Below are 23,562 nucleotides of genomic sequence, written 5' to 3' on the forward strand. Positions count from 1 at the left end.
ACTGCATATTTGTGTGGCTCCTTTTTATGTGGAAACACGACTGACCAGGCCCTGAGCTTGTCTTGTATATGCTGGCACTTGTTTACTTGAGGAAATGTGTTGGTTCCTACCAGTTCCCTAGTGTGCAGGGAAGAGCTTCCTGGTTGCATTCAAAGGTGGGTAATGCTTAGGACACCTAAGGAATTAGGTGAGAGACCAACCTACACTTGGCCACTAGACGGGAGATCTGGGTTACTGATAGACCAAGCCTAATCTTCAGTTTCCCCACAGTGTAGTACAGGCAAGTTAACCTTAGCAAACACATGATTGGACATAAATGGCAAAATCCCACCACTGTTAGCTAGTTAGCCTCTACTGCCATTGTTCCAAGTAGTGTACTTCAGCCTGAGAGAATTGTCATCCTGCTTATGATGTGAGGCTGAGTCACAATGGAAATCTTGTCAAGCACAGGCACTGACTGCCAGCGTTGGAAACTAGTCCAGGCCCTGAAGGATGGGAACTAGCAGGGAGCCATCTAGAAGGTAGAGTCTAGTTCCTGGGTGGGACTAAATGAACATAACAGTGGGGAGGGGGACTATAACAGCCTCATGCCCATTTAGAAGCCATCAAGGTGATTGAGGAGATTAGAGATGATTGAGTCATAGCCCAAATTTTTGGAATGTTGAGGCAGACTGCTTCACTCCTTTGAGCCCCAGATGATAGAATTGGAGGTAGTTAAACTATGATTGTGGAGAATCTGGGAGAGCTTGCTGGGCTTATTAAATTTCTTAATGCTTATTTTTGAGAGTGCAGGAGAGGGGCAGAGGGAGATAGGGAATGCAAAGCAGGCTCCAGGCTCTGAGCTGTCGCCACAGAGCCTTGACTCGGGCTCAAACAGATCATAACCTGTGCCGAAGTCGGACACTGAGCCACCCAGATGCCTCTTGATGGGTTTATTTTTAAGGAGTACCAACTTAAAAGGTCATCTTGAACAAGTGTTCTTGCAATGCTTACCTCTGCCAGGCACTGTTCTAAGCATTTTGGCATGTATTCATCACAATTCTGAGGTATTAGTCTAACAGGCTGATTGCTTAAGCCCACAAGTAGGAAGCAGCCTCTGCAACTATCCCCCTCTTGCACACTTGCTGGGAGGGATCCTGTATAGCCAAAAGTCTCCTCTTTGGTATCATTGTCACATCTGCAGTCTGTGCAGGAGGTGCTCAGTAGAATGAAGTGTTCTTTTTCTCCTACAGCTAACCTGGGGATTTACAGTTTTTAGTACAAATTCTCAGCATAGGTCCGGGTAACCTGCTGGGCAGGAAATACGTGCGTTTTTTTCTCTTTATGTCCAAAGGGTAGCTGAAGCAAGCTGTTGGCGAGTTTTCTAGGCCCCACCCTTTCTGCCAAACTTCTTGTAACCTACCTGCCTGCAGGCTTTTTCTGCAAGTAGGCATTCCTAGCAAACTTGGGAGTCCCGAGACAGTCTGGGTTTGAATCCTAATACCACCAATTGCTGTTCACGCGACCTTGGGCAAACAATTTAACCTCTCTGTTTCAATTTTCTCATCCATAGATGATAAAAGTACCTACCTCTTGGGGTTTTAGTGAGATTTAAATGAGTTAATATTTGTAAAAAGCTTACAGTCTCATAAAAGTACAATGAGCTTGTTAAGTATTCCAGCAAACAACCTGGGATATCGTATCCAATAAATCTTGTTGAATGAATAAAGTCTACCATCACTTACCATTCAACCAGGTTTACCTCAGAACCAACCCTATCTTTCCAGGAGAGATTAAGGGATTAGAAACTTGCTCAAGATCATCTAAGTAGTAAGGAGCAGAACCAGGATTCGAACCTAACTCCTAAACCATACTATGATAAGCTATTATGTTACTAGCTTTAAGCAAGACAGTGTAGTGAGGTGCATATGTAATTTAATACTCCACATACCTCTATAAAGAAGGTACTCTGTGCCCATTTAGCAGATGAGGACAACTGAAGTTGGAGGATATGTGGAATTTGCCCATGTTATACAGCCAGTAAGTGTCAGAGCATGCATCTGAGCAAGGCAACTGACTGCAGAACCTATTCTCAACCTATATTATATCATGCCTCAAAAAATACTATTTCCACCTGGTTTAAACCACTTTTTGGTATTAAGCTAATGTAACCACTACACCCTAAAACCTCAGTTTCAGTTGTAATTAATTATATACCCATGTGCCTGGTTTTACTCAACACTGGAAAATAAAGTGGAAATGAGTAGTTTTTTGGGGAGTGAAAGTCCTTCCTCAACCATGCCTCTCCCTTACCCCCATTTCTTCCATCTTTGTGTATGTCTTTCCCTCTAATGGATGGGACCCACATCTTAATGATAGTACCTGACATTTGAGTAGGATTTGCCATGCACTAGGCATTTTTTCATCCTTACAAGAGCCCTATGTAATGCAGGGAATCTGATTAAATCCATGTTATAGAAAAAGACGACGATCAAGATCAAGGTTATATCATTTGCCCAAGGCCACACAGAGTGAAACTTGAAGGTCTTTGTCTCTAGAACCTGAGCTCTTAAGTTTATTTTGAGAGAGGATGAGCACACATGAAGGAGGGGTGGGGGAGCAAGAGAGCCCCAAGTAGGCTTCCAGCTCAGTGCTCAATTCTACAACTGCGAGATCACGACATGAGTGAATATCAAGAGTCTTATGCCCAACTGACTGAGCCACCCAGACACCCCTAGAACCTGAACTCTTAACCACTGTCTTCACTTCCCCTTCTCATAAGCATTAGCACCTTGAGCATTCCATCATGATAATTAGCATTCTGATGTGATTATTTTTCAAACTGATGTCCGTCTAACCCAACAGTTGGATCCTCAAGAATGGAACCATATTTGTAAGCTCAGTTCCTATACTATGTCTGGCAATAGTAAACACTAGTTGATAATTTTGTTGTTTTTCTATGTTCTGTTCCATTGATTTCTGCTTTTATCTTTATTGTTTTCTTTTGATTAGGTGTAGTTTGCTTTTCCTTGTTTCTTAAGGTAGAAGCTGATGTCACTCATTTGAGAGATTTCTTTTTTTTTCATACAGGCATTTATTGCTGTTAGTTTCCCCCAAATATTGCTTTAACAATATCCCACAACTTCTGGTATGTTGCGTTTTCATTTTAATTGAGTTCAAAATACTACCAAATTCCCATTTGATTTATTTGATCTATAGGCTATTTAAAAGTATATTCATTTTTAAATATTTGGGAGTTTTCCAAAGATCTTTCTGTTACTAGTTTCTACTTTAATGTCAGTGTCGTCTAAGAATATATTTTGTATGACTTGAATCCTTTTAAATTTACCAAGACTTGTTCTATGACCTAGACCATGGTCTATCTTGATAAATGTTTCATGTGCACTTGAATATGTATTTTACTTTGTTTGAAGAAAGCAAGGTGGAATGTGAAGAAAGGTGAAGCATTCGATAAATATCAATCAGTTCAAGTTGGTTACAAGAGTTGTTCGAGTCTCCTGTATCCTCACTGGTTTTCTACTTTTTCTATCAATTATTGAGAGTGAGTTATCAAAATCTTCACCTATATTTGTGGAGTTGTCTATTTCTTCCATAAGTTCTATCAGTTTTTGGTTCACATATTGAAGCTCTGTTATTAGTTGCATATATGTTCAGGATTATGTATTTTGAATAACTGACTCCTTTATCATTTATGAAATTACTTTATTTCAATAATATTCTTTGCTCTGAAATCTACTTTGTTATTAATATAACTGCTCCAGCTTTCTTTTGACTAGTGTGACAGAGGATGTCTTTTCTATCCTTTTACCTTTAAACTATTTGTGTATTTATATTTTTAACATATTTCATGGGGTGCCTGGGTAGCTGAGATGGTTAAGTGTCTGACTTGATTTCGGCTGGGTTAGGATCTCATGGTTCGAGAGTTCCAGCCCTGCACTGGGCTCTGTGCTGACAGTGCAGAGCCTGCTTGGAATTCTCTGTCTCTTGCCCTCTCTCTGCCCCTCCCCCACTGTCTCTCTCAAAACAAATAAACATTTAAAAAACAAACTATTTCTTGTAGGCAGTGCATAATTGGGTCTTGCCTTTTTTAATTTATTAGGATAATCTCTGCCTTTTAATTGTAGTGCTTAGACCATATTTTTATATGATTAACGTTTAGGTTTGAGTCTTATCATCTTAAATATGTTTTCGATTTATCTCATCTATTCTTTGTTCCTTTTTTCTTCTTAATCTACCTTTTTTTAAAAAAAGAATCAACTAAGGATTCTTTTTTGTTTGTTTCTTTTGGGGGGGAGGGTGGGGCAGAGAGAAAGGGAAACTGCATTGTCAGCACAAAGCCTGATGCGGTGCTATAACCCACAAAGCATGGGCTCATGACCTGAGCAGAAGTCAGTCAACCAACTGAGCCCCCCAGGTGCCACTCTTATTCTCCCTTTTAAAAAATGAGTAACTTTTTCTGATTCCATCTTACCTTCTTTGTTGGCTTACTGGCTATAACTTTGTTTTATTATTTTTGTGGTTGCTCTAGAGTTTACAGTATACATCTTCAGATTATCAGATTCTACATTAAATTGATATTGTATCAATTCATTCACTTATGATAGTATATATCATATCATTTATTCACTTATGACAGTAAAAGAACTTTATGTTGTCACCCCACAGTCTTTGTTATTGTTGTCATGTATATCACTTTTATATATGTTTTTATATATGTTATAAAACCCACAATACATTTTTTTTGTCTAAACAGGAAACTCTTTTTTAAAGTTTTTTTTTTAATGTTTATATTTATTTTTGAAGGAGAAAGAGACAGAGAGGGGACAGAAGAGTGAACGGGGGAAGGGCAGAGAGGGAGGGAGACACAGAATCCGAAGCAGGCTCCAGGCTCTGAGCTGTCAGCACAGAGCACGACGTGGGACTCGATCCCACGAGCTGAGAGATCATGACCTGAGCTGAAGTTGGATGCTGAGCCAGCTGAGCCACCCAGGTGCCCTCATCTTTTTTAAAGTTTGGGGGCGCCTAAATGGCTCAGTCAGTTAAATGTTTGACTTCAGCTCAGGTCATGATCTCATGCTTTGTGGGTTCGAGCCCCACATCAGGCTCTGTGCTGACAGCTCAGAGCCTGGAGCCTACTTCTGATTCTGTGTCTCCCTCTCTCTCTGCCCTTCCCCCACTCATGCTCTGTCTCTCTCTATCTCAGAAATAAATAAACATTAAATTTTTTTTTAAAAAATGAAGGTGAAATAAGGTATTTTCCAGTGCTCTTCATTCCTTTGTGTAGATGCAGATTCTCATCTGGTATCACTTTCCTTCTGCCCAAAGGTCTTTTTTTTTTTTTTTTTTTAAAGTTTATTTACTTATTTTGAGACGTTTAACCAACTAAACCACCCAGTCATCCCCAAAGTTCTTATTTTAACATTTCTTTTACAATGGTTCTACTGGTGATGAATTCTTTCAGCTTTCATATGTCTGAAAATACCTTATTTTCACCTTCATTTTTGAAAGATGTTTGCGCTGGATATACCTTATGAGATACAATTTTGCTGGAGTACTTTTAAAATTTTTATTAAAAAAAAACTTTATCTTTTTTTTTTTTAAGTTTATTTATTTATTTATTTTGAGAGAGATGGGGGAGAGAGAGAGCCAAGGGGAGCAGAGAGAGAGAGAATCCTAAGCAGGGCTCACCTGCGGGGGTGTGCTTAATGGCAGAAGGGGGGGTCTTGATGGAGGGGGGTGGGGGCCTCAAGGGAGTCTTGAACCCACGGATTGTGAGATCACGACCTAAACCCATAGCAAGAGTTGGACGCTTCACAGACTGAGCCATCCAGGCTGGAGTGCTTTAGAGATGTTGCTCCATTGTCCCCTTGTTTGCATTGTATCTTTGTCTTTGTTCCTCTGCACATAACATGTTGTGTTATATCCTTGCCTCATTTCTCTGTATATAACATGTCTTTTTTCTGACTGCTTTTACGATTTTCTATCATTGGCTTTAAGCAATTTGATTTTGATGTATCTTGTTTCTTGTGCTTGGAGTTACTCGAGCTTCTTGGATTTTGTGTTGGTTACAGTTCTCCAGAGAAACAGAACCAACTGGATGTATGTGTGTGTAAATGGATAGATAGAGATTTATTTTAAAGAACTGGCACACGTAGTTGTGGGGACTGCCAAGTCTGAGATCTGTAGGGCACTTTGGCAGGCCAGAAATTCCAGCAAGAGTTGGTGTTGTAGTCTTGAGCCTACATGCAGTCTTGGCAGAATTCCTTCTCATAAGGCCTTCAACTGATTGGATGAAGCACATCCACATTATAGGAGGTAATCTGCTTTCCTTAAAGTCTACTGATTTAAAGGTTATCATCTCTTAAAAATACCATCACAACAACATCTAGACTGGCATTTAACTAAACAGCTGGGCACCATAGCCTAGCCAAATTGACATATACAACTAACTATCATGGGGCGTTTGGGTGGCTGAGTCAGTTAAGCCTCCAACTCTTGATTTTGGCTCAGGTCATGATCTCACTTGGGATTCTCTTTCTCTGTCTCTCTCTGCCCCTCCCTTGTGTGCTCACTCTCTCAAAAGAAATAAATAAACATTTAAAAAAATATCACAGATCTGTAGGTTTATAGTTTATACATTTTTAAGGTGGCATTTCTTCATGTATTTTCTGTCCCCAGATCCTCCTTGCTTTCCTGTATATTTGGCCACTTAAAGTTATTCCATACTTCACTAATGCTATTTTCAATTTTTTTAAGTTCTTTTTTCTCTGTGTCTCATTTTGGATAATTTCTATTGCTGTGCCCTAAAGTGTACTAATCGTTGTTTCCACAATATTTAATCTATTGTTAATCACATCCAGTGTATTTACAATCTTAGATATTGTCAAGAAATTCACTTTGGGTCTTTTTATATCTTCCATATCTCTAGTTAACTTTTATGCATATGGAATACAGTTATAATAACTTTCAGTGTCCTTCACTTCTATCATTTGAGCCAGTTCTGGGCCAGGTTCAATTGATTGTTCTTATTATGGTTTGTGTGCAATAAGTGAAATAAATGATAGAATGTAAAAAATAATTAAAATTAATATTTCGGCTCAGAATAGGAAAAGATAAGTGGGGTCAAGGAAGTCTTCACAGAGATGGGGCCTGAATTGAGCCTTAAGTTATATCAAGAGCTCAGCAAGGCAGGAAGAAAGACACTTGGTAGGGGAAACAGCCCCAATAAAGGTGAGAAGGTAGAATGAACATGGGCACCTTCAGAGTACAGTGCAGAGGCTAAGGAGAGAGTGGGAAGTCAACAGCTTGGGGCAATTGCTGCCTGGTGCTCCGAGTACAGCACTGAAGAAATACCTGAGTCTTTAAAGATTTGTATGCAGGGCAAGTTCTCAGAGCCATGATTTAGGGTGATTAATGGGGATCTAGGTGGAACAAAATGGAGGGGAAGGGATGTGAGGCAGGAGCAGAGGCCAGGAGGGTGGTGCTTTAGACCAGAGGGGCAGAAACCAAAGCATGAAGAGGAGAGAAGAGGGAAGAATCAGAAAATAAGTTAAGGATTGAATCTTTACTTCTCAGAGAACCTTACTCTTGGCTGTAAGGATGAAGTTGGGGAGGGCGGGGAGAGGTCTAGATCCGTACATAACATGTTTTATTTTAGGTGTGGGGTCTTCTGGGAAGAGATAGAGAGCTGAAACTTAGGGTGGAGGTCAGAACCAGACCAAATGGACTGCCCTCTCAGTTAAAAGATGATGGCTCCAGGCTGAACAAGAGCTCTGGTCCCCTTCTACCACTTGTGTGCTGACCCCAGAGAACTTGCCTCACCTTTGAACCTCATTTTTCTCATTTTCCAACTATCGTGAGGTTTCGTAAGGAACAAATGAGCTCACGGACATGGGTGGATGTGTTTCTGTGGTTAACAAAGTAAACAGTTTTACAAAATGGGTGATAATAATCATTTTATAATTACATTAAGCCATGGGAATGAGTAAGATCTTGGAAGAAGAAAGCAGAGAGAGATCAAACATCCAGGGTTAAAACTTGGAGAAATCGCACAGTATATCATCTAAAAGAGGAGTCCATGATGGAGGCAGAGGTAAATTTGGAGAGGTAAGAGACCCTGAATATGGGGAGTCCTTTGGGATGGGTTCTGCATAGTAGGAGAAATTCAGTTGGTAAATACTCACCAAAAGTATCCATCTAGAGTTCAGGTATGATTGAATGACTTTCAGAGTCAGAATCAACACGAAATGGAGAAAATACCCTTCTGCAGAGGTCCCTGTCCTGACCTCAGAAACCCTCCAGACACAACCAAATGGCCTGAGAAGTCACCTCAGGGAACATCTGGAATCTTGAACTGTTTGTATCCACTGAAGAAGGAGTGTATTAAGAGAGCATAGTCAGCTTGGTGCCTATTTTCCATCTCCAGCTCCCAACCCCAATTCATAGCCCCACATTCTTTCTTCGCTGGTCTCCCTCACTTCTCTTGCTCCCCCCACTCTCGGTTTCTCCTTCTGCCAAGTCCATTCTCCATTTTGCTCTAAAACAAATTCTGCTCGTGTCACTCCCATGCTCAAATCCCTTCCCTAGTTCTTCACTGCCTCAGGATAGAAGCTGTACTCCTTGGATACACTAGGCCCTGCGTCATGATCTGACCCTTGCTCTCTAGTGTTCTCTGCTCACTCCCATAGGCACCCTCTGCCCCAGTCACACCTTGGCAGTTTCCCACAACCACTCGACTCTCTCATCGCTCCCTGTCTTCGCAAGGGATGCGTCCTAGATGCTCTGCCCTCTTAGCCTTACCTTGGAAAACCTTTCTTAAGCCCCAGGCTGAGCCAGATGCCCCTGTGCATACCCACGTCATGGCCCTGTGTAGTTGTTGATGGTCTGATTTCTTCTCATCTTTCTCTGACGGAGACCCTTTTGAAAGCAGTATCAGTATCTTCTCCGTGCAGTCTCTGCCCCGCAAGACCTTCCCAAACTTGAAACCCCGGTTTCAAGTAGTTTCTGGTTGTCAGTCCACCGGTCCGGATTTGGAGTCTCCGAAATACACACCCATTGTACCCGGGCCAGGGCGGAGAGAGCCTGGTCCGGAGCGCTCTAGCCCGAGCGCGCCACTTGCACTTCCCGGAGCGGCCGCCAGGGGCCGCCGGGCTCTTTGTTTTTCTTTCTGGCCCGGGGTCGGGGCCGGAGGCCTGCAGAGCGCATGCTCTGGGGCAGTTCGCGGCCGGGCAGGCGGGCGGAGGAGTTGCTTGTGGCGGACCTGCAGCGAGGTAGGTCGCACCCGTCACGGGCGGAGGGTCGGGGCGGAGGGTCCGGGCGGAAGGTTGCACCCCGGACGGCCACAGCTGGAGCCCTGGCAGGCCGGGGCCGTCGCCCGCCCGCTCGTGTCGGCGGCGCCGGCCCCACGTGAAGCCGGGCGGCAGGAAGGCGCGGGAGCAGGCGCGCGGGTCCCCGGCCCCGCGGGGCGCCCTGGAGCCGGCCCGGCCCCGCCTGGCTCGAGCGAGGGCCGCGCGGCCCCTCTGCCGCCGCGCCTCTCTCGTCCGCCCGCGGCGCCCGCGCGGGCGGGAGATTCAAACGGCCCGAGCGCGGCCGGCCGGGTGCGCGCGGCCGCCGTGACCCCGCAGGGCGCAGACCCGCGCGCCTCGCGGCCCGGGACCGACAGGCGCTTCCGGAGAGGGGAAAGTGGTTTTGTCCAGCATTCGTCCGGAGGATGCGATTGGCAGAGCAGCGGGGAGCGGGGGGGGATCCTGCCCGGAGAGTGTGTGCCTTAGGAGCGCGAGGTATAGGCTGGCGAGGGTCTTCTGCAGGGCAAGAAGTCAGCGTCACCAGGCACCAAGAGGAAGACTGTTGAGCCTTGGAGAGGTGTGCTGTGAACCCCGCATCAACTCAGCTGTCAACTGATTTTTACTGTCTGTCTACTTCGTGCCGCGCTGGCAGGGCTGAGGAACAATGGTGAGAAGGGCCCCGTGTGGCCCCTGGTCTCCTTGGGGAGACCCCTGTGGGGGCCTCGGTTAAGGTCCAGTGTGCCACCCATGTATGTCCGTGGACCCAGCGGCGCTGCTGCTGGCAAGTCATTCATTCATCAGATGGTAATTGAGGTGCTCCAACCAAGTGTAACTTGTGTGTCCTGGCAGAAGTCCAACGTACGGAGTGGTATGGAAACTCTTGAGGGGGTCACCCAACCCTGCCCAGGAGGGTCCGGATGGCTTTCCCGGTGAGATGACTCTTGGATGGGGTTTTCAAGGACAGTGGAGTTATTCAGCCCACAGAGGTGGAGGGGTTAGTGCCATCCAGCCAGGGGCATGGAGAGGCACGAAGGTAAAGGTGAGTTGGGGTCAGAAATACCATAGATGTTTCAGTGTGGGGTACAAAGAAAGGAGTAACAAGATAATACAGCAAGGACCAGGTATCGAGAGGTCTGGCGTGCAAGACCAAGAAACACTGGGTGAGGGTGGAGGAGGCAGGGAGGGGGTCACCCAAGAAGGGCATCAGAATGGGTCTGGAAAGATGGAATTAGGAGTTCACCATGCTTTTGTCACAAAGACATCCCAAGAGCAGGAATACTGTTCAGCTTTGTAGCTTATTGGTTAGGTACCCTTGGGCCACACCCCCAGTCTCCTTGGGCATTAGATTCCTTATCTGTAAAATGAAGGTAAGAGGTGTATGGTGAGAGTTCCTTATATCCTGTATTTTTCATAAAGCAATGATTCTAACATCTGGTGGAAGCTGAGGTCCCTTTTCCCCAGGATACCTCTGCATGCAAGGGGGCTCCTCTGGTGAACTCCTGGAGTGAAGTGTATCAGCTCTGTGGCTGGCACATAGCAGGAGCTCAGCAAGTGTTTGTTGACAGATGAGACTCTCTCCTCCCTTTCTTCCTGGGGACCTTTCTTACAAAGAGATTCTTAAGCTTCTGAGTCTGGCAGGCAAGTGAGGAAGTAGGGGTGGTGGCAGGGACAGCTGCTGTGGTCAGAGAGGGCTCTATCTTTCTTTGCAGAAACCAGGCTGTGGAGGGGTCATAGAAGGTCACAGCAGGAACACCAGGCCCCTGGTAGACTGTCTAGTCTGGTATACCTTCGTTCACCACCTGAGGAAACTGAAGCCCAGGGAGAAAGGGGAAGAGGAGGAAGGGGGATGCTCTGGTGCTGATGGGAAGTGGTCAGGAGACCTGGGATCTCACCCCACCTGTGTGGCCTGGGGCACAACTTTTTTCTCTGTAAAACCAGGGTGATCACACTTACCTCAGAGGGCAGGTGTGAGCATTCCAGGCATCATAGATGCGTATTAGTGGAAGTTGACTCTATATCTGACCTTACTCTTTTGTGACTGTGTCTCACTCTTCTCCCCGACTGTAAGCTGCTGAGGATGGAAGCTGTGTTTGTTAGGGGGGTTTAGGATGGGGACAAAAGATTGCTGCTTATTCCTAGTCGAGACACTTACTGTGTGATTAAGAAAACACACCCAGAGCAGTTAGAGAGGGTGTCCATACAAAGAACTGATTTGTGTAGTAGAGGATGTGAAGGACTCCACCTTGAAAAAAGTTTATTGTTTGTTTACTTATTTTTTTAAATTTTTTAACATTTATTTATTTTTGAGATAGAGCATGAATGGGGGAGGAGCAGAGAGAGAAGGAGACACAGAATCTGAAGCAGACTTGAGGCTCCAAGCTGTCAGCACAGAGCCTGACGTGGGGCTCGAACTCACGAGCCGTAAGATTATGACCTGAGCTGAAGTCGGACGCTCAACCGACTGAGCCACCCAGGCACCCCTGTTTACTTATTTCTTTAAGCTCTAGGCCCAATATGGGGCTTGAACTCGTGACCCCGAGATCAAGAATTGCATGCTCCTCACACTGAGCCAGCCAGGTGCCCCCAGGGCTCCACCTTTTAGAAGGTGCTCTCTCATCCCCTGCCCTGCTTCCGGGATTGCTCACGACAGCATTCTGCTATACCTAGAGACCTCCATCGGAGAGGCAGAAATTCTTAGGCTCAGAGAGAACCCAGGTCTGTCCTTCCCCGCATTTTTCAGTGGGTCCAGCACCCACCTGGCCCACCCTGTCAGACCCAAGCTGCCTCAGTGTCTCCTCTCTTATCTCACTGTCCTCTCCCTCTTAGGTAGCTTCAGCCCTCACTCGTTGTGTTTGGCCAAGCTCATGGGGGGATCCTGGGGAGGCCTGCCTGGGCTGCCTCCAACCTTGCCTGGATCATGGTCTGCCTTTGGCTGATGTGTTTTTTTGTTTGTTTTTGTGGGTTTTTTTAATCAGTCATATATACCTGAGTTCTATTCCTGACTCTCTTTTACTGACTGTATGAATTTAGGCAAGTAAATTTATTTCTCTGAGCCTCAGGTGCAGCAATTGAATTAGAAGCGATAGTCCTTCCTCATCTTGTGAGGAGTAAAAGATTGTTGGCATACAGACGATAGGAGCGGCCAGTGCCCCAGAGTGGCTCACGTTTTAAGGAGTAGGTTGGTATGATGGACAGACATGTAAATTAGAGTAATTACGATCCAGATCCAAAAGTCTGTCCCGTTTCTCTGGGAGAGAATGATTCCTTTGGGATGAGGGGAAAGATCTGAAGATTTACCAGTGGAGGTGACTTTGGGACTGAGTAGACATTCTTCTAGTAGGATAAGGGGTGGGAAGGTATAGAGATGCAAATGGACAGAGAGAACAATAAGCAGTCTAAGATTGTGTGGGAAGAGTAAGGAGATTGTGACAGAAAAGGGATAGGCCAAAAGTTATGTCAGTACCAGAGTCTGGAGCCTTCCGTACCAGGCTAGAAAATGTGGGCTTTATCTTCCAGGCAGAAGGAGCCAGTGGGGAGTCTGAGCAAAGAAGCACCTTGTTTCAGGTTTGAGGTTTAGAAAGATCATGAATGACTTCTGGAATGGGATGGGGTAGGTATCAGGAAGACCAGAGCCAAGTTGCTGTCTTTTCTTGGGGAGAAGGTATGAGAGAGAGTACCCAGGCAGGCTGAGAGACTGGGGAACATTGGGGAGGGAGGTGGCAAGGACACCAGCTTTGGAGTCTGACCGACTTGGTTGAGACGTTCACTTCCTCTTCCAGTCTTGGGTGAGATACTTTACCTTTCTGAGCCTCAGCTTCCTCGTCTGTAAAATAGGATCAATGTTCATAGCTTGCGGTGAGATGCCCCACAATTTTAGCCAAAACACAGGTGTCTAAGGAGATGTTCACTGGGTTCCAACCCACAGTAACACATGTTTTTTGTTAGCGCCCCCATGATACCAACCACCTCATTTATTTTTCTGTGTGCACTTCAGGCCTTGCCTACAGGTCAGCCCAGCGTCGGCACCAGTATGCTGACATAATTCTCTTCCCTGTGCTTTCACTTCACTTCTTGTTGTGAGTACTCTTCCATCCTGTTACACGGCCTCCGTCTGTGGCACAGCTAACCTCTACAGGTCATTTTGATGAACTGATGGGAGATTTGCCTTTAGCAGGATAGAGCCCTGGACACACTCAACTGGCTGCCGGCTTGGCCAGGGATCCAAGTTGTCTACCTGAAACAAGGGATACCTGTTCTATCCCACACCCTTCACCCACCCAGCTCTGCGTACTTCACATCTCTCGTTGGCTCCCAACGACTTCAAGCTTCAGGAAAACACCTGGAGAAACGGTCTTCTCAGTCTCTTCTCTCCTGTTTGTCCCCCAGTGTTCTCTATCTCACTAATAGAAGTCTACCATCCTTCTAGTCATTTTCTTTTAAGATTTTATTTTTAAGTAATCTCTATACCCAGTGTGGAGCTCCAACTCATAAACCCCGGGACCAGGAGTCACACACTGCACTGACTGAGCCAGCCAGGCGCCCCATACCGGCCTCCTAGTCATTTAACCCAATGCCTAGGAGTCCTTGTGTTTGGCCAAGCTCATAGGGAGATTCTGGGGAGGCCTGCCTGGGATCCTCTGGATTTTTTTTTTAGGATGAAGAAGGTCATTCTGGATCTCTCCCTCTCCCTCACTCTGCACATCTAATCCACACATCGAATTTGTCTCCTAAGTTGATCAGTTTTGTCTCCTTTTTCTCTATTACCTCAGACAGACCAAATCAAGTCACCATCGTCTCTCCTTTGGATGCCTGCAATAGCCTCCTCTTCCAGTCCATTCCATTTTCTTTCCAGTAGCCAGAACAGCCATTTAAGAATGTAAATCTGACGAAGACTTTCTTAAAATTTTTCTGTGTTCCCTACAAGGTGTTGCATGATCCAGCCCCTGCTCTCCTCATGTCGTCTGACCAGTTGCTCTCCAGCTGAAGCTGCACTGGTCTCCCCACGTTCCCAAACATGCCATTTAGCAGACCACTTTCGTCATGGTCTTGCCCTACTGTCTTTCTCTCATATTTCAGGTCTTAGCTTAAATGTCATCCCCTCCGACCACTCTATTCCCCTACCCCAAGGCATTTTATTTTTTTAGTGTGGTAACACAAACATAAAATTTGCCATTTTAACCATTTTTAAGCATATAGCTCAGTGTTAAGTACACTCACATTGTTGTGTCCCCCCAAGTGATCTCTTACCGTATCTCCTTATCCTTCACTCAGCATCATCTGTAATGTGTCTTCCATACTACAGTGTAAGCTTCATGGGAACAGGGAGAGGGGTAATCCCCTTTTCCTTGCTACACCTGACCCAAAACCAAACAGTGGTGATAGGCACTTAATGAATATCTGTGGAACAAATGAATAAACGCTGCCATGTATTGAGTACTTACATGAATACTCATGTATTCAGTGCTTAGCACTGAAAACAGATATTTCATTCAGTTTTGAGGGCAGCCCTGAGAAGTCATTGCATTCCCCTTGACAGATGAGGATACAGCTCAGAGAGGTCAAGGCTGCTGGCTAACCATGGCCACAAAAGCTGGGGTGAACAAGCCACAGCCCTGGCAGGTGAATCCAATTCCCTCTAATCCCCGAGAATGTGCATTTTTAGCATGGTAAGAGGGGTCTCAAAGAGGTGGGTTGGAGAGGAGGAGTCCCACCCCAAGAGGGGGAATCACACCCCAAGGGAATAAAAGTTGGGTGACGCTCAGAACTGCCACCTCATCAGAGTCAGAACTGGGCCAGTCACAACCTGTAGAAGCAGCTCAGCCTGCCGAGGCTCAGCCTACACTGGCTTGGAGAATTCTAAACCTTTGGCTACTTCCTCATCTTCAGTCCTTTGTTCTGCCCCAGGATAGTTAGCAGGAAAGTGCCTGGAAATTCAAGAGGCCATTGGCCTTGTGTTCATTACTCTGCAATAGGGAGCTGGAGGGGCTGAGGCTGTAGGACCTACTGGAAGAAAGACATTGGGGTGGGGGGGAAGGGAGGTGCAGGGTGCTGGTTAGGGCCACAGCTGAGCCTGAGAAGGACTCTGGAGTTCTCATTCCATTTTTAGTGTTGGGTAGAGTCCCTTATCTACAAAATGGAGGAGAGGTGGGTTAGATTAGCTTAGAGCTATTCTCAGGCATTACCTGGGACAGGCCCTAAATGTTGTAATACTGATACTAATTTATTACATTTACAATATTAGCTCATTTAATCCTATGTAACAAAGATGTAGGTACTATTATTATCCCTGTTTTACTGAGGAAGAAACTGATTCATGAAGAGATTAAGTAATTTTGCCTAAGGTCAAGCAGCTAGAAAGTAACTGAGCCCAGATTCTGGCCCTGAGATTCTTAATTGGCACAAGCTATATTATTTCTACATCAGGATAGCTCTAAAGTGCCCTGGCCCCTGCCAGAGGGTTTACAATTCTGGTTTCGGGAGCTCCAGGCTTAGACAATTTGACTTCTTTTCACAAGCTTAAAGACCAGGGCTCAATGAAGATTTATTTCCGGGGCTGGGTATGTGGAGGAAAGAGGCTTTGGACACAGTTTAGGCTGGATTGGAATTGAGAGAGCTGGGGAAAATGTCTCTGTTCTCAGCAGCCTTGAGGAAGACAGGGAGAACATGGCAGGACAGCAGCAGCTAAAGGCAGGAGGGGTTTGGGGCTGAGGCTCGTAGCTGCCCTGGATGGAACCTTAGCTGCCCTGGATGGAACCTTTCTCGTAACTTATAAGTGGTTTCCTTTCCCCTTTCTCTAATACCTGGTGAGCATGTACACAGTGTTTATTTATTATTGGACTGTTTAGGAAGGCCACGTTCCTTGTAGGAATGGGACTTTTGGATCAAAGGGCACAAATGGTCTGGTTTGGTTTTATTTAATGAGAATCGTGCTTTTTTGTGGATGGGAGGGTCTGATAACAGTAGTGCTTCACCAGAGTTACTAGTGGTATCTCAAGGTTGAGGGAGAGCTATGAGAGATACTTTGTTTGATGTTCTTAAAGGTTTTAATCTTTTGTAATAAAAAAATTTTAAAAAGTACATGTAATGTTGTTAGATATCTTAGATAATATAGGAAGGTACAAAAAGAAAAAAATTATGTGTCTATAATCCCATTTTCCAGAGGTTACCATTGTTAATAATGAACGTACTTCTTTCCACACAGTTTTCTACACATATTTTTACACATGTATACATTTTTTAATGGGATGATGAAGTGTTTTTTCAGTCTTACATTATTTGGCAATGGTGAGCATCTTCCGATTCAATAAATAAATCTCTGAAAGCATCACTTTTAATGGCTTCATACCATTCTATTATAAATATACCACGTACTTTCCAGCTCCTACTATTGAGTACATGGGTTGCTCCATTTTCCTTTTTAATGTTATGACAAATACAGTAGAGAATATTTAGGGAACTTAATCTTGGGATGTATCCATTATTCTGTTACCATTCTTCTCAGATAAATTCTGAGAAGCGGAATGGCTGGAATCCCTCTTACCTTTTTTAGGATTATCTAGTGAGAGCAGGTAAATGATTGCCATGAATGAAATGGAGTATTTGCCTGGGTTTTTCAGGAAAGGATGCCACCCAAGCGTATAGCTAAGAGAAGGTCACCTCCAGAGGATGCTCTCCCCAAAAGCAAGAAGGTGAAGGGTAAGTTGGCTTTGGCCTCTATCTCTGAATGGGTGGCCTCTTGGAGCCCCCATATTCTGGGACTGGGCTCCTTCCTCCCTGACCTCTGGAGCTGAGGGACCTGGAAGCCCAAGAACTCCACCCAGCTGGAGTCTCTTGTAGCTTACTGAATCCCACCCTCTGAGACTCCTAAAGCAGCAGAGACTTGTCTACAAGCACTCAGGTAGTACTGGGAGGTGGTGGGGGGGGGGGGGGGTGGTATGAGACCCTAGGACTTTGCTCCCTGCAGTAATGCACCAGGGCTAGGACCATTGACTTCCAGAAGTAGGTTCAAGTCCAGGCTCTGCCACTTTGCAGTCGTGTAGCTTCGGTTAAGTCACTTAACATCGCTGAGCTTGAATTACCTGATTCATACAACAGCTCAGCACCAATCTCGCTGGGCTGTTAAGAGGAAAATGAGATAATGTCCTGGTAGCATTTGAGGAAGGTAGTTGTGGTTTCCTTTCCTGGGACCCTGGAGGGAGACAGTGAGGAGAGCAATCCAACCCCAATCCGGGAGGGGATAGTGTGGACCCACACTTAGACAGTGTCTGTCTTTTGCAGACCCTCGTAACCAGGCAGTGAGGGCTGGTGCCTCGCGTCGTGTTCCAGGTGCCCACGGGCCGAGCCCTCCTGACCAGAAAACCCGACCAGGTGGCTCCCTGCCCAGGGCACCCTCTGCGCAGCCATAGCGGCCCTGGCAGCTGTGGCCACACCCCCGGAGGGAGGGTCTGGACGCCATAGGTTGTCCGGGGCCGTGGGCGACCGTCACTGGGCAGCAGATGGCCCATTGCTGCCCGCTGGTTGGCTTGTACCTTTTTGCAAATGTCTGTCTTATGTCTTACTCCGCCCCTTCCTCTTCTGCTGCCTGTTTGTTCCCAGATAGGCGCGGAAGGGTTGGGTGTGAATACGTGTGGGAGTTAGTCGCAGCCAGAACATGGAGGCTAGGAACGATGCTCTGACCCATGTAGGTTCCCTTGGTTTCAGTGCAGACTTTACTATTTATTAGATTTGTGACCCTGGGAAGGTATTCAACCTCTCTGAGTCTCTGTTTCCTTTCCTATAAGAAAGGATCCTAATATGGAAGGTCTGTAGCATAATTTAGGGGACTACAAAGCAATTTCACATTAGTAGAGTAAGCAGTCAGGAAAGGGTAGACATTATGTGAATCCTCGTTGGCACAGTGACTCCTAACTGAGAACTTGGAGCTATTTGGGAAGACTGTCTGTATCCTCATTCTTCTCTTCCCCACCAAGATTCATTTCACAATATTGAGTGTCTTCTTGTTAACATTTCCTCCCTCATATTAATAATGTGCTCAGTTTTTAATTTTCACAAAAACCGTGTGACACAGTTATTTTTGCTATTCACATATCGGAGATGAGGAAATTTAGGCTTATTAGAAAAGCCATATTACTGGTCTGTGGCAGAGCAGGGACTTGAACCCAGGTTTTTGTGATCCCAGAGCCCATGCAGTGGAGAAAGAATGACTCCTCCTTTCCCCTGTCATCTTGCACACTCAAGGGCTGTCTTCTTCACCCCTCAGTCTCACATAGGTCCCACAGCACAGAACCAGGCATGGTGCTGACACTGGGCCAGGGCGATGTGGGCCAGCTGGGGCTGGGCGAGAATGTGATGGAAAGGAAGAAGCCAGCCCTGGTGCCCATTCCGGAGGACATTGTGCAGGCTGAGGCTGGGGGCATGCATACCGTGTGTCTAAGCAAAAGCGGCCAGGTAGGTTGGGGTGGGTGGCACAGGATTGGACAGGGCCTGGGCTTGGGGGTTCGGAGAAGGAACCTTGAGCCACAAAAGTTACTCTGTGGCGATGGTGCTGGCTAGCTGAGCAGGGAGTGGCCTAAACGAGAATGGACTGAGGCCAGACCTTGCACTAATGAAGGCATCTTGGCCACAGGTCTACTCCTTCGGCTGCAATGATGAGGGTGCCCTGGGAAGGGACACATCAGTAGAGGGCTCAGAGATGGTTCCCGGGAAAGTGGAACTACAAGAGAAAGTGGTACAGGTGTCGGCAGGAGACAGTCACACAGCAGCCCTCACTGAGGATGGCCGAGTTTTCCTCTGGGGCTCCTTCCGGGTAAGACTGGGTCTGGAGAACTGCATGGGGGTTGGCTGGCTGAATTAACTGGTGAGGCCCCAGTGATAATCCATCTCTACCTCCCTCTTGTATGTAATGGTGGGGAAATCAAGGCCCAGAGGCAGAGCTTGGGCCCAGACCCAGGTCTCTTCATCCAGGCCTGTCCACATTTACCTTGAATCTACATTATGAACTGTGTATCTTGGGAAAGCGTGGATCAAGGATGCCTTTAAGCTGAGGCTAATCCAGGAAGCTTACTCTCCTCACCCATCTCCTTCAACCTCTCTCCTCCCCAGCCATCTCCTACATCTGTCAGGGGTTTTGGGGTGCATGGGAAAGATTGTCACATCTCAGAATTTTGAAGGCAAGGGAGTGCAGTTTAAACAGTCAGCGTTAAAGTTGTTTTGGTACTTTGGTGTTTATTTTGAAATGTTAAAAATAAAGGAATCTGATAAGGTGTTTCTTCATCAGGACTGTTTTTAAAAATTTTTATGGAGAATTTCAAACACATAAAAGTGATCAGAAAAATAACATTGAACACCCATCTACTCGCCTCTATAGTCATCAATTTGTGGCCAAACTTGTTTCCTCTCTACTCCCATCCACCCCACCACCCCGATCCTTTGTTATTTTAATGCAAATCCCAAGCCACATACTATTTCATTCATTAAGTATTTCATTATTTGTCCCGGCTCCTGCCCACCTCTTCATCCCCATCTGGCACCAGTGTCCTTCACCAGACAGCTCTGTGGTTGCCTGCAAGCCTGGACCTGACTGGTATGGGGCAGGCACGACTGGCTGGTAAGTGCTCTGCCCTACCTTCCAGGACAATAATGGTGTGATTGGACTCTTGGAGCCCATGAAGAAGAGCATGGTACCTGTGCAAGTGCAGCTGACAATGCCTGTAGTGAAGGTGGCCTCAGGTGAGTCTGGGGGTACTCGCTCTAGGCAGGAGTTGGAGAACCTTGTTCCGTGGCTGGCCTAGCCCTGGGCCCTACAGACAAGCCCTGCATCCTCTGCCTTCCTCTCCCCCTCAGGAAATGACCACTTGGTGATGCTGACAGCTGATGGTGACCTCTACACTTTGGGCTGCGGGGAGCAGGGCCAGCTGGGCCGTGTGCCTGAATTATTTGCCAACCGTGGTGGCCGGCAGGGCCTTGGTAGGTGGCTTAGGTCCCTCTGGCGGGGCAACTTGGCACGCCACCCCCTGGTGAAGGTCAGAGGCAAGAGCAGTTCCCTAATAGTCTTTAGGCTTGCATCAGATAGACCTTAACCTGGTAGTTAAGAACTCTGACTCTAGAGCCATACTACCCTGGATTTGAATTGTGGTTCTGCTACCTATTGGCTGTGGGACCCTGGACACAGTTTCCTCATCTCTAAACCTACTTCATTGGGTTGTGGTGAAGTTAAATGAGCTAACACAGAAGAATGTTTGGCACGTGGTAAGTTCCATGTAAATGTTAACCTCTTAAGGCTGTGGGAGACTGAGTGAGGCACTTGTACTCTCATGGCCTCAGTTTCCTCTTCTGTTTAATAGGGAGAAGAATGCCTGCTTAGTCTCCCTCCAAGGGCTATAGTAATGGGGAAAAAAGCACAGGGCAGACAGAGAAGCTGTGTGTGTCTGCCACTGATCCTTGCCTCTCTGCCTACAGAACGACTCTTGGTCCCCAAGTGTGTGATGCTGAAATCCAGAGGAAGCCGGGGTCACGTGAGATTCCAGGATGCCTTCTGTGGTGCCTACTTCACTTTTGCCATCTCCTGCGAGGGTCATGTGTATGGATTTGGCCTCTCCAACTATCATCAGCTTGGTGAGTCCCAAGCCTAGCATCTAGCATACCCCAGAGTGACTTGGGTTCAAATCCTGGCTTCACTCATTGATTGCTCGCTCTTGATGGGGTCAGCTAACCCCTCAGAGCCATATTTTTGTCACTGTAAAGTGAAAATATCCATATCTTGGTGTTTGTTGCGGGGGGAGGCGACCTCGCTGCGTGAGGGAATGAAGAAGGACAGCTCCTTGGACAGCTTCACCCTTGACAGCTCTATCCTGGCCTTTTCCTCCCAGGAACCCCAGGCACAGAATCTTGCTTTGTACCCCAAAACTTGACATCATTCAAGAACTCTACCAAGTCCTGGGTGGGCTTCTCTGGTGGCCAGCATCATACAGTCTGCATGGATTCAGAAGGTGGGACCTCTGGGTTGAGGGTGGAGTGTTCCTTGGGCATAAGCCCAGTAAGATATGGAACCTGGGCCTGCTCCATGGGTTGGATCAGATGTGGGTCCATGAGGGCCATCCCCATCCCTCAGAGTCCTGGCACCCCTCCAGGTATGAATGAGTTCAGTGGGGTCCTATGGGGCCTCTATCAGGACTCCCCCAGAACTGGAATATACTGCAGACATTTTTACCACCCTGGGAGTGGGGACCAGCTCCCACAGATATGGGAACTCAACTGGCCTACCTGGAACATGCCCTCTGGTACTCTTTATCTCTCCCCTCCTCCCACAGGAAAAGCATACAGCCTGGGTCGCGCTGAGTATGGGCGGCTGGGCCTTGGGGAGGGTGCTGAGGAGAAGAGCATACCCACCCTCATCTCCAGGCTCCCTGCTGTTTCCTCAGTAGCTTGTGGGGCCTCCGTAGGGTATGCCGTGACCAAGGATGGTGAGTGGGGCTGCCCACATTCGGTGTGGTTGGGGCTTGGGGGTCATGATTCTTACCAAACTGTTCACCAGCCTCTGATGTCCATCATTGAATAGAGCTGAGATACACAGAGCACTGTTTGTGATGACGTTGCTTTTCTCCTGATTGTCTGAAGTTCTGACTTTGATGGACATAAAATGAGTAAACAAATTATTTTAATAAGGGTGATTTGTTTTGTAGCATAGAAAAATAGTGGAAGGGGATATGTCACTGAGGCCCAGATAGGCAGTAGGACTTGAATCCAGGTCTCCAGACTCCTAACTCAGGCTTCTCTTTACATTTTCCACCAAGGTGACCTCTTTATTTACAACCAGAGAGTTGTACTTAGAATTTTACTAGGAGAAAGAAGGCTTAGTCATTGGGGTCATAGCAGGCACAGCAGAGGAGAGTGTGAACCAGGTGGTCACCAAAGCCTGAGGGGGACAGCAATGGGCACCTTGAGAAGGCTGCAGCTGATAGAAGCGCTTGACCTGGGATTATCTGGGAAGAGTTCCTGAGGAAGTGGAGCTTGTACTACACCTTAAAGGTTCAGTCCTTTATGATACGCAATGGAGGGCATGGAGGGCATCTGAAGTGCAGGAGCATCTAGAACAGTCCCACAGGTCCTTGGAATGGAGGGTGGTATAGGGGTTGGGGAGTGGCCAGTCATGTAGGACCTTGAATGCCATTCCTAGGAGCAGGGAGAAGTCTTTGGCAATGTGGTCTCTGGTTGACAAAGCTGTTTTTTAAATCCAAGATCTCCTTGGCTTCTCTCAGCTTCCCTGAACTACTAGAGGCTGGGACATTGCTAGGCTGCTACAGGCCAAAGCCAAAATTCACCCTCATGTTCCAGGCTTCTCACACTACAGAAAGGTGGGGCTAGGAATCCTGGAGACAGCTGCCCCCATTTCTCTCCCTTGTAGGTCGTGTTTTTGCCTGGGGCATGGGCACCAACTACCAGCTGGGCACGGGGCAGGAAGAGGATGCCTGGAGCCCTGTGGAGATGACAGGCAAACAGCTGGAGAACCGTGTGGTCTTATCTGTGTCCAGTGGTGGCCAGCACACAGTCTTACTAGTCAAGGACAAGGAACAGAGCTGATGAAGCCTCTGCGGGCCTGGCTCCCGCCACCCACCCCCCCCCTCCTGGAACTGGGAAGCTATGACTGTAGATTCCAGCAGGCCTCCCCCAGCCCTGAGTACTCTGTCATCTGCCTTTTTCCTATCAGCAGAACAGAATCCTTTCCCTCTTTTCTGTCCTCCTTTCCTGAGTCATCCTACAGTCTACAGGATGAAGGGGGAGGGGGGAAATGAAAAAGGGGAGGGGGTTTTGGCAGCTGGAACATTGCTCGCCCCAGAGTTATGTGGTTAGACCTTTCCCCCTCGTCCCTACCTCCCATGGTCCTGGCTGACCCTGGTTTTGCCTGCCAAAAACCAAAAATTCCTCCCCTGGGGATTTGGTGCCCACATTCTGAGAGGTTGGGGGCTCATCAAGCCCTACTGTAGCCATGTGCCACCCTCTGTCCTTCACAATCCACAGGCAGACAAATGGTATGGTGGTCAGACCCAGCTGTCATGGACTTATGCCTGGGGGAAACTGGAGACCGGGCAGGGCTGCCCAGCCATGGGCAACTCCAAGCCAAATATTTGGCCCTCAACAGATGTCCACGGGGAAGAAAAAACAATGATCCTTCACTTGGTCAAGAAAAAAGCCAATCAGCCTTTCTCCCAGAAGCACAAAACATTCTGCCCTTCAGGCATTGCCTGAGAATTCTGCCCATCCAACATGCCTTACCTGCAGC

The 23,562-nt window shown here is 46.9% G+C and overlaps 1 protein-coding gene across 4 annotated transcripts; it reads left to right on the forward strand.

The window, feature by feature from the left end:
* The first annotated feature begins 420 nt into the window (after window positions 1-420).
* Window positions 421-23,010, forward strand: RCC1 (regulator of chromosome condensation 1). Of its 4 annotated transcripts, XM_042951693.1 has the most exons (13): window positions 421-521; window positions 7,973-8,106; window positions 9,807-9,951; window positions 16,901-16,979; window positions 17,562-17,651; window positions 18,544-18,731; window positions 18,910-19,089; window positions 19,916-20,012; window positions 20,127-20,249; window positions 20,742-20,897; window positions 21,152-21,271; window positions 21,593-21,745; window positions 22,687-23,010. In XM_042951693.1, the coding sequence occupies exons 3-13, from the start codon at window positions 9,949-9,951 to the stop codon at window positions 22,860-22,862; spliced, it is 1,365 nt and encodes a 454-aa protein (XP_042807627.1). In that variant the 5' UTR covers window positions 421-521; window positions 7,973-8,106; window positions 9,807-9,948; the 3' UTR covers window positions 22,863-23,010. The 4 variants fall into 4 exon arrangements, with proteins under 4 accessions (XP_042807627.1, XP_042807631.1, XP_042807628.1 ...); XM_042951697.1 differs by lacking the exon at window positions 17,562-17,651; XM_042951694.1 differs by lacking the exon at window positions 9,807-9,951.
* The last annotated feature ends 552 nt before the right edge of the window (window positions 23,011-23,562 follow it).

The sequence above is a fragment of the Panthera leo genome, chromosome C1 (assembly GCF_018350215.1).
Source record: "Panthera leo isolate Ple1 chromosome C1, P.leo_Ple1_pat1.1, whole genome shotgun sequence".
NCBI classification, from domain to species: Eukaryota; Metazoa; Chordata; class Mammalia; order Carnivora; family Felidae; genus Panthera; species Panthera leo.

Excerpts from the sequence above, each read along its gene's own strand:
- RCC1 (XM_042951693.1), top strand. Across the intron at positions 19,090-19,915 it reads TCCTCTGGGGCTCCTTCCGG|GACAATAATGGTGTGATTGG; the intron begins GTAAGACTGGGT and ends CCTACCTTCCAG. Across the intron at positions 20,250-20,741 it reads TGGTGGCCGGCAGGGCCTTG|AACGACTCTTGGTCCCCAAG; the intron begins GTAGGTGGCTTA and ends CTCTGCCTACAG.